We start from the raw sequence: 10,539 nt of genomic DNA, 5'->3' as shown, positions 1-10,539 counted from the left end.
CGATAAAAAACTCCATATATGTGTGAATGTGTGATAGTTGTGGTATCACAACAGCCTGTCACAGGTTACAGCATGATGATTAGAGGAGAAATGGCAGAGCATAAAGGTCCAGGTGGAAAAAATTTGGGAGCTGTTTAAATGTGTAATTTGTGGTGGATTTTATTTAGTTGAACTATAAAAGGAAATGATGTCATCAGTGCATCCCAGGCAGCCCTGCAGACATCCTGGAAAGACTCTCGTAACTGACCTGGGGACTAATAGGCTAATCCTCATGTTGTTATTTAAGTGTAGGGATTAACTTGTAAAAGCATGCTATATATGTGTGTGTATAGATGAATGGGGCAGGGCTCACATGAGTTTAGTTTATGATAATGTAAGAAGAGTATTCAACAGTAAGGAGGAGGAATGGCTCACGGTGGGAGAGTAAGGAGGAAAATCAGTCCAGAAAGAGTGAGGAAGATGAGACGGGGCGAGAGGGAGTGGCAAAACACTCCTAATCCGGAATGATCCAGTGAGTCAATCTTAGTCCAGATTATTCTACCAGTGCCTCAGTGTCTGTGGGACGGACAGGACACAGAGGCAGAGGAGTCTGAACAAGCTGCTGGATCACTTACTCTCATACACAGAATTACTTTTCTTTTTCTGCTTCCATTGGATTATCATCATCATCATCATCATACCCAGAGGGACAACAGCTGAGACACATGGCGCTCCTGAGGTCAGGCTGGCTGTGGAGACAGAGTGAGTTCATACAGGATGGTTTCCAAACATGATCAGCAGGGTTGTTTGACAGCTCTGGCTGTTATGATAAGGAGCAAAATTACAATTTCTCCAATGTGGGGTTGCAGCAGTACTGGTTTTAAGGCACACCGTGATATGAAAGTTGAAGGTTATCATATTGTGTACATTTGCTTATCCATGATATTTTTACAAAATGCAACTGGGCGGAGAATCTCAACTTTATTTTAGTATTTTCTTTTCAGAAGGGAAGACCTTTCACACAAACTTACATTTAAAAAAAAAAGGTTTTCTGTAGGGTTGCAGCAGTCAGTTTTAACTTTACTGTGTTTATTTTACACATATTTCCATTAAAGTTTTTTATAGTAATAAAACAATAACAATACCATGAAACCACAATATTTTCTGAGATGGTTATTATACCATTGCAACCCTACACTGATGTGAGGATTTTCAGTTTTCTCCATCTTTTTATCAACTGTTTCTTAGAGAAAATAAACAACTGACCGTTCGCTAAGCCCCGCCCCTTTGTGATGGTGGAGTTAGCATGGAGCTCACACTGTAACTAACTGCACTCCCTGAAGGAATATTATCGTATTTTTGGAAAAATGAAAGAGTGATTCCAGAGAGAAGCGGACAGTGTTTGAAGGATATATCCAGGATGTCAAACTGACTCAGCAGCAACAACAGGTTAAAAAGACAAAGATAGTTAGAAGCTAAAGCCGAACTATAGGCTACAGATCACAGTGTAAAAGTCAACCACCACATCACTGCTGTTCGCCACAGAATACAATGAATAGAGTGGTATTCATGTGCTGCTGCCAGCACCTGGACCTCTGCTGCTGGACAGGCAGGGATCTGTGGGGGAAGTCAAACAACGTTCATCTACACACACTGTGATGACCCACAGCTAGTTGAATATCAGCAAAGTTTCCCTGCTTCCCTTCACTGGTTCCTGTACAGCAGGGTCGGCCTTTGTTTCACTGTTATAATCATTAAAAAGCAAAAGCAGCATGTGTATACATTCAGCAGGCTATATCTTCAGTAGCTAGCTAGCTAACCCTACACTTTTCAGGGTTTGATTTTGGAACAGGGAAGACTGACATGGTTGGTGACAACGCCTTTCAACTGGAGAGTCTTCAACACCGGGTCACCGACCAGTATCTGCTATTCACCCTGATGAAGACTCTCCAGTTGAAACGCGACGGTTTATCCGTGTATCAATAGCCCCTTTTCCACCAAAATTTCCAGGAACTTTTATTACCAGGAATTTATTTAACTGGGTAAAAGAATTCATGGTAATCTGTGTGGTTTGCGTTTCCACTGCATCTCAAAGTTCTGGGAAATTTATTCAAATTAGCACGATGACATAGATGATTCTGCGTGTGCCCTGTATTTGGCTCCACCAGCTTGGCTGGTTACGTGCTGCTAAAGAGTTGGGGCTGTTTGTCTCAACCAGCAGCTCAGTTTAAAAGTATTTTAAGATAAGTGTCAAACTAAGTTAGTCTACATACAGACAGCTATCATTTGAGCTTATTAGTAACAATTCACTATCAGCTGAACTCGCGTGCTGTCCTTGTGTAAGACATAACGTTAGTGTCAGTGGATGAGAGACTGTGGACGGAGCATATTGAATATCACTGTCTACATGTTTACATGTTCATGCTTGCTGAACACATGTATTGATAAAGTACTGGCTTCTTACTCGCTAAGGTTTACTGTCACTTACAGTAACGAGTAGCTGCTGTCAACGAGTCATTTTTGAGTTATCTTCACTTCATTTCCACCGCGGCAGCTCAGCTGTTCACTGGTTACCGTGTTGTATAGGCGTGTGTATGTGTGTGTGTACGTATGTGGAGGAGTTCAGCGCTGGCACAGAAGAACCGATACCATTAGCGCTGATCAATACTATGGTCTTTGATAATGTAGCCCCGGGGCTAATTTAGTACCGGGTGTCGGCACCAATCCTTAATCAAAACACAGACTAAGTGAAGCACACTGCATGTGTGTGTTCCACCAATCAGCGTTCTTCAGCACACAGCCTTGCCCCTCAAGAATTCCGGGTAATCTGAAAAGTCCTACCCCCTACTAGTAGGTACTTTTTCCAGGGAAAGTTTTGGGTTGAGGGAAAGAAAGTCAAAAGCCCGGGTAAATGAGAAAAGTTCCTGCGGTGGAAAAGAGGGTAATGAAGGATTTTTAATCATAGTCAGTGTACCTTGGATGTACTTTTGGACTGCCTGCCTGTACCATGAACTTTAATACTGAGTGAGCCAGCCAGTCGATGTTTATTATTGTTATGTAACTATTTGCCCTGTTCTTGAAGAGCACCTGATTTTTTTATAATTAATCACAGTGCCTTAACCCAGTGCAGCACTCCCGATTTTTTCCTCATTATTATGAGTGTGTTTTCTCCTTTGTTATTTTAAGAAATGCTCTTTAAAATTTTAAAATACATCTCAGTAATGAAAGACATGTTGGCTGTCACAGGAATCAAACATTTGATTTTCCAGTTACAGAACAACAGCTGATTATGTACTTTAGACCAACCAATATTTGGTTTGTGGGGCTAGTGTCAATATCTGACAGTTTTTTAAAGAATGAATATTCTTTAAATAACTAAACATTTTCAAAAAGGATCTCTTAAATAGTAAACTTGTTGGTGCTCTCAAACAATTTAACAGAAACAGGACATTTTCTTAGCATTGCTATACTGCAGTTTCTTTCTTCACGTGTAGAGGATAATATCAGTCGATGTATCACTATTGTTTCTGTGGTTTTCAGGATTTTTCCACACCCAGTATATCTTAATCCTTAAACAAAATCCTCACCTGACATTCATCATTCAATATAAACTTGGCTTCTAACAGGTAACTGGGCATTTTCTAGAAAGTGAAAACTGTACCGGTTATGAAACTTTGACCTTTGTAACTTCTAATCCCATTAATTGTCCCTGGCCATGTCCTTAAGTGGCTTACCCAGGACAGTCAGTGGGGATGTATCTGCTGGAAAACATACTACATCCAAAAAACACAACCAGGGATGCAGTGATTTATCAGCTGAACATCGGTATCAGCTGATATTCTTCTTATTGAACGCCATCGGCCGGTTGGCATATAAGAAGACATTCAGCAATAGCAGTGGCCGAAGCTTTTCTGCTGCGTCACATCTAAAAAGCAGGGCTCCAGACTCATGGCTACAACCTTAAATGAATACTACCTGCCCCTTCAAGGACAAACACTAAAGGTTCACCCTGACATGTGTGTCTTCTCTAGCTTCTTGCCTAAAACGCTGGAAGTTAAACTGGTGTGACCTCTGGATAGATGGGAGTCTTTGCTTCTACAAGACTGACAGCAGGCGAGAGTTGGAGCACCGCGTCAGCCTCAAGACATCATGTGTAGATGTGAGATCTGGCCTGGAATGTGGAGGTAAGGCACGCTGCTGTTTAACCTGTATTAAAAAATAATGTTTTGAGCCAACAAGCATTGGTCAAACCCACAAGCATCCATCTTAAAGCTGTACTGGTGGACACAGTGGAGCATTGAGCAGATGAAGAGACACATATTTGTTGCAAGGCCACTATTTAGAGATGTTATGATCTAATAGGTTGGTTTCAATTTAGAGAAAGCAAAGACTTTAAGCAACAATGTGCCTTTCCAGTTTTTCAAGACCGGTAGAGCAGACAGCCATCATGCGAGAGTATTAATATGTACATATACACCGATCAGCCAAAACATTAAAACCATTGGCGGGTGAAGTGTTCAATAGATCATCTTTTTACAACGTAATGTTCAGCTGGGAAACCTTGCATCCCGGCATTTGTGTGGATACCACTTGACATGCTCCCCCACTCAAACAGGAAGTACATTTACATGCACAAAGTTGAACTACGGGTACAGCTCGACCAGGCCATTTAATTGGACTTCTGTCCTTGTCCCAGTATACAAGCACGGGAGGGGAATCAATTTATTGACTGAAGTATGTTCGACTCCGCTATGATAGGTGGAGATATGCCCCCTTTCAGCCTGTTAGTATTGGACCTTTTTCTGGTTGACCCATTACGTCACAGACCAAACTATCAACAAACGAATTAGCTACGGTTAGCTAGCAGCTAACTGGTACTATGGTGGACAACTTTACAGCTCTGTATATTTCGTTCGTCAGAAAAAGCATGACTCTGGTAGCAGATTTTGCCACATTGTTTTCGGCCTCTTCATCTGTTATGCATTAATGCTTTTGACTTCTGGATCAAAGCTCGGGGTGGAAACGTTGGAGGATGCTCAGAGCGCCTTGGCAAGTTTGAGTCTGATTGACTGCATACATGCAGGAGTAATTCAACTCCCAACCACATTATCTGGGTGTTTTAATTCGACTTTGAGAAATTTGGTAGAGTAAAATTTCAGTCGGACTAACACGTTTACATGTATGTTAAGTCCAGTTTTAGTCAGACTGACACAATAAATCGATTTCTCTAAAGTCATGTAAATGTACTGACTGTTGCAGACCAAGTATCCCCTTCATGGCAACAGTACTCCCTGGTGGCAGTGGTCCCCCAGTAGGACAGTTCGGCCTTTCTATTCATTAAGTAAAGACAATTAAATCGACTAAATGTTTTCACCACCATTTAAGTAATCATGTCTTTATGTTGAGTGACAGCAGACTGCTTGTTGCGCCAATCAGAAAACATTAACGGATTTTCTCAGCTGATTTTGTAAATCTTAACGTGAGCATCTACTGATTCTTAGTTGAATAAAATATATAATAGTAAATATATATATCTAGGGATGCACGATAATATCAGCACATCATTGGTATCGGCCAATATCGGATTTAAAAGAAAAGTATTGTATTTCATGTCTCCACCTGCTGGTCGGTATGGGTTATCGGTCAAGTAAGTTGTCACATATCGGCATATCGAATATCCGCAAAAAATCCAATAGCCTGCATCCCTTTATAGATCAGCCAAAATGAAATATTTAATGTTTGATCATAAGACTTCCATATGTCTCTGAAGTTTGAACAGACAAAGGACTGTTCAAAATCTGCTCATTTTTGGATGAATTACTTCTTTAACTTGTTTCTGGGCTGCAGGTGTGACTCCACCAGAGAGTAATCCCAGGGAGAATCTCATTGTGGTTCAGCTCGCAAACGGCTCAACAGTCAATCTGTGTGCTAACAGCGAGGACGAATCCATGTACGTACCCTCACTGCACTCATGTCTTGTATGCTGTGCCTCCCTTTACATCGATCCACCAGTTCCTCACCCCTGTTCATGTCTTTTTTCAGAGCGTGGAAACTGACACTGCTGGACACCAGGAGAAACCCGGTGAGTGATCGATTGTTCTCTGTCAGAGCTGAGATGTGATCTGTTCGATGTTTTTGTTATTTCCACCTCAGTGCTTAAAGTTGTCTTTCTGTAGGTGTTCACATACGACCCATACGATGACTCCTACCAGGCTGTGCCCATCAACAGCTACCAGACTGTCTACATCACACCTGGAGCAGGACCAGGTATGTTACCATAGTGATGCAGGAACACGAAAGCAAACCCCAAGCCAACAAGCATCTTCTGCTTGTGCCTTCCAGAAGACTTTGAAAATGGTATGAGATTTTCCTAGTGCATTAACCATCTCAGAAAATATTGTGGTTTCATGGTAACACAGTTTTATGGAGTTATTTTTGTGAGTCAAGTTGACCCTTAAAGGAATGAAACCAGATTATTTTTGGATGAACAAGTGTTTTTTTTTTTTTTTACTATAACTGAAACTTGAAACCATTTTTTTTTTAAATTAAAGTTTGTGTAAAAAGTAAAATAAAGCTGAAATTGACCGCTGCAACCTTTCCTAAAAACTTGTAAGTCTGTATAAAAAGTCTGCCTTTTGAAAATAACTAAAGTTGCTTTTTTTTACAGTATCATAGATAAGCAAATGTACATGGTATGATAACCATCAATTCTAATATCATGGTATGCGTTAAAACTGGCAACCCAAGTTTAATGACCTCTTCATTCCTTTTTTCTCTTAAACACAGGTAATTTGTCTGCAACAGTGATACTGCTTTAAAGTTGTTTGGTGTAAGGCCCGCTTTGGGAAGACTCAACATATTCAATTTTGATTACTTTTAGGCCACCAAAATTAAATACTCTAATATTTCCACATAGAGATGAATTTCAGCCTTCATGTTGGGAAAAAAAATGCTGTAAATCTTTTTTTTTTTTAAGTTAACTGCACACAAAATATTAAAAATCCAAACATTTAAAAACTTTTGAATTTAGTCATTGTTTTGGTGCACTGGGGGAACCTGAATTCACCAACATGGCGAGTGCGCATGCACCGATCAAATACAAGACCAACACATAACCCAGACAGCATCTACAGTGCCTGTAAGCAGCACTAACACAAACACACACACACATACTTAACTGACCTCTCCCCTACAGATCCCTGGCTGTCTCCTCCTCTCCTCTGTTTCCTCCTGTCTCCTCCTGTCCACCATGTAAACTCCAGATAATCCATCGGAGTCCGACACAAATGTCAAGCTTCAGTTTAACTTTACTTTAGTACACCAATTTATGCTTTTCAAGGTCCACCATTTCCCCCCTCTGTCCTTTGTCCTTTCCCACGTAGCTTTACCTGCACAGTGCACACCTGCCGGGCGTGTCGCTTCATTGAACTGTGAGGCGTTCGATTTGTGATACTGAGGGTGTCACGCGGGCGGTGCATTAAATCAGTAATGAGTAACATCGAACGAAGCAACATTTATACATAATGTGATTGTAGAATAATAATGAGAAAGCCACATGTGTTACTGTGCAAATGTTTGATATTGGTTCATATAGAGCAGGAAACAGGAGTGTAAATATAGACAGTGCAGGTAGTATACACTTGTGTTCAAAGACAAACTCACATTAAATTAAAAATGGTGCCACTTCTGCCATCTTATCTTCTCTTTTGTAAAATAGTCAGTAGCAGTCTATAACACAATCTACATGAACTAGAAAAATGAATAAACTATAAAAAACTTTTCAATTGAATAAGTATTTTCTTTGATATTTATGTCATATGGTGGCTCAGAAGGTAGAGTGGGTTGTCCACTAATTGAAAGATCAGCTGTTCAATCCCCGGCTCCTCCAGTCTACATATTGAAGTATCCTTGAGCAAGATACTGAATCCTAGATTCCTCTTGATGGCTGTTCCATCAGTGCGTGTTTAAAAAGTGAGTAGCAGGTGGCACTTCATATAGTAGCCTTGGCCACCAGTGTATGAGTGTGTGAATGCGACTCGTAGCATAAAAACTGCATGGGGTGGTCGGAAGACTAGAAAGATGCTACACAAGTGCGGGTTCATCCATATATGCAATGATGATTGTTGGGTCACATGTATGCTGACGTTGCCTAAAGTCAAGTCTCTATTTGATCATGTGACAAGACGATACTATACAGTATCTAGTTAAGGTGCAAAATCTGTCCAGACTGACAAGCTGAGCACATCTGCAAGTCCAGAGAGCAGTCATGTCTTTCAAACAAAATATCAACTGGGTTAATAAAGCCAAGACACCTTCACAAGGAGCCCCATTACATTTAGGATCAGTGCACAATGTACCACATTTATTTGGTGTACAGTAGGACTAAAAGGTGTAGACTGTTTCTGGTGAAAATCAAACATGGCATGTGTCTCCCTGTGTCTTTTCTCTCAGGAACCCACCAGGTGATCGTGCAGAGGGACCCGTTTGATGGAATTTTAGAGAACATAGCACTGGGATTACTGGCAGGCATGGCAGCAGGGACGGCCATGCGATCCTTCCTCTGGATGCCCTTCTTCTTCTGCTGAGATCATTATCATTACCAACAGGATGACGCTGCACGCCGCCCGTGTGGGAGCCTGACATCAGCATGTGTGGAAACACCTCATCTTTTGTATCATCTCTTTTCAGATCATGTCTGCTGTAACAAACAGCTGCTCCTCTGGTTGTTCCGTTTACTTCATGTGCACTTTTGCATATAAGAAGCTGAGAAGGACGCTATGTAATTATACATTCCCCGTGCTTGTGTGTACAGCACACTGAATCTATGCATGCGCATCTGCAAACATCTGGAAGGTAATTTTGTATCTGAATGTTCTTCAATCTGCTGCCTGAATTTTACACTTCATAGCTTGATCATAGTGTAGTTTATAAAGTATGTAGCCTATAAAAGGAAATAAACTGATGTATTTAAATCACAAACAAAGCTGTATTATCAATTTTTGAGCAATATTATTTTAGTTTAACAAAGTCATCCCAACTAAGGGTCGACCGACAAGATTTTCCTCGAGCTTTCAACCATATTACAAGGTCTTCATCGGTGGATGGAGCTGCCTCAGTTGTCACGGAGATAGATCTGTTGAAACACAAACTGTTCGGACTTCATCCAAAGCATTTCTTTAAGGACTTCTAGCCTGAATTGTGTTGACTTAAAAGTTAAAGATCCAAAAGAGGCGACCTCTGCTGATGAAGACAGGAAGACTGTGTGATATGGTTGAAAGCTCAGGAAAAAGGTATCATTCGTCCAATTCAAGAATGAACTTCAATGGGTATGTCTTAATCCAACACAGATGGGAAGTCGCAAAAATGCTTTGGATGAAAACAGCTTCTGAACATGCTCCATGTGCTAAGGAAGACCATGAAACTGTGTTTAAAAGCTCTACAGAAAGCTAGTAAGTAGACCTTGAGTAAAGATTTATATGCCTCTGTGCCAGAGACAGCCGTGGCCGAAGACATTATGTTTTTGGGTTGTCCACCCGTCACATTCCTGTTAAAAGGATATCTCTAGAATGCCATAAGGGAATTTTTTTTTAAGCTGGCACAAACACTTGCAGGGTTCCCACGGTCATGGAAAACTTGGAAGGGTCATGGAATTTCCTCATTACTTTTTTCCGGACTGGAAAAGTCATGGAATTAGAAAAATCATTGAAAGTTTTGTAAAAGCCATGGAATTTTCATGTGTGATGAAATTCTTACAGTAATCATCGATAGATAACCTTCCACATAATGTAACATGATGTACTTTACAGACCTCTAAGCCGACTCAGAGTGGTGACTCAGCATTTTTTGCGCATATGTGAACACTTCAAGAGAACTCAGACCCCTCTGAAGCGAACTGAACTCAGACCCTTGGGAGGTGGTCTGAGTATGGTTCACTTCAAGTCCTTAGTTCAGTTCGCTTAACCTGTGCCCTGTGAACACAAAGTGCTCCAGGTTCACTTTGCTCTTTCCCACTGTATTCAGCCATCTAGATCAAATGCTGTTGCACTGGGACGCATGAAAAAACAGAAAAGACCATGTCAGCCTGTAATGCTTGCAAGGAGGCAGGATGGCCCTAAATACGCGTTACTTTAAGCCTTTATGAAATGTAAACAGGTGAGTTATAAAAAAATACACTGCCTGTACAGTCGTCATGAATGTTGAAATTTGCTACAGAGACCAAAATCATTTTTTGTACCAGGCTGTAAACATGTTTATTTCTGTTGTAAAGTTGGGCATTTTAACACGGGGGTCTATGGGGATTGACTCTCTTTTGGAGCCAGACTCAAGAGCATTGGCTTCAATTTTCAATTTTCAGTAAGTCACAATTTTATATTCATTGTTGATTATATCCAAAAAGTTATTTTTATTCTGTTTGTACCAACGCATTGATAACAGTACTAAGGGGAAAGGTTGTTTTTTTCATTCTAGTGATAATGCAATCACCTCAACAGACAGACAGAAGAACCTGAAAATTTATTCCAACATGTTGACAATTCTGAGAATTCTTGAAAAATACCAGAA

General features: G+C 40.6%; 1 protein-coding gene across 1 annotated transcript; it reads left to right on the top strand.

The window, feature by feature from the left end:
* Nucleotides 1-652: 652 nt before the first annotated feature.
* plekhb1 (pleckstrin homology domain containing B1) lies at nucleotides 653-8,861 on the top strand. Its single transcript, XM_049593095.1, has 6 exons — nucleotides 653-741; nucleotides 4,011-4,163; nucleotides 5,827-5,929; nucleotides 6,022-6,061; nucleotides 6,156-6,246; nucleotides 8,431-8,861. Exons 1-6 carry the CDS (start codon nucleotides 705-707, stop codon nucleotides 8,562-8,564), a joined length of 558 nt encoding a protein of 185 aa, XP_049449052.1. The 5' UTR covers nucleotides 653-704; the 3' UTR covers nucleotides 8,565-8,861.
* Nucleotides 8,862-10,539: the final 1,678 nt, after the last annotated feature.

This window comes from Epinephelus fuscoguttatus, linkage group LG12, assembly GCF_011397635.1.
Source record: "Epinephelus fuscoguttatus linkage group LG12, E.fuscoguttatus.final_Chr_v1".
NCBI lineage: Eukaryota > Metazoa > Chordata > Actinopteri > Perciformes > Serranidae > Epinephelus > Epinephelus fuscoguttatus.
Note: the sequence above shows the minus strand (reverse complement) of the source record. Positions and strands in the feature narration are given on the sequence as shown.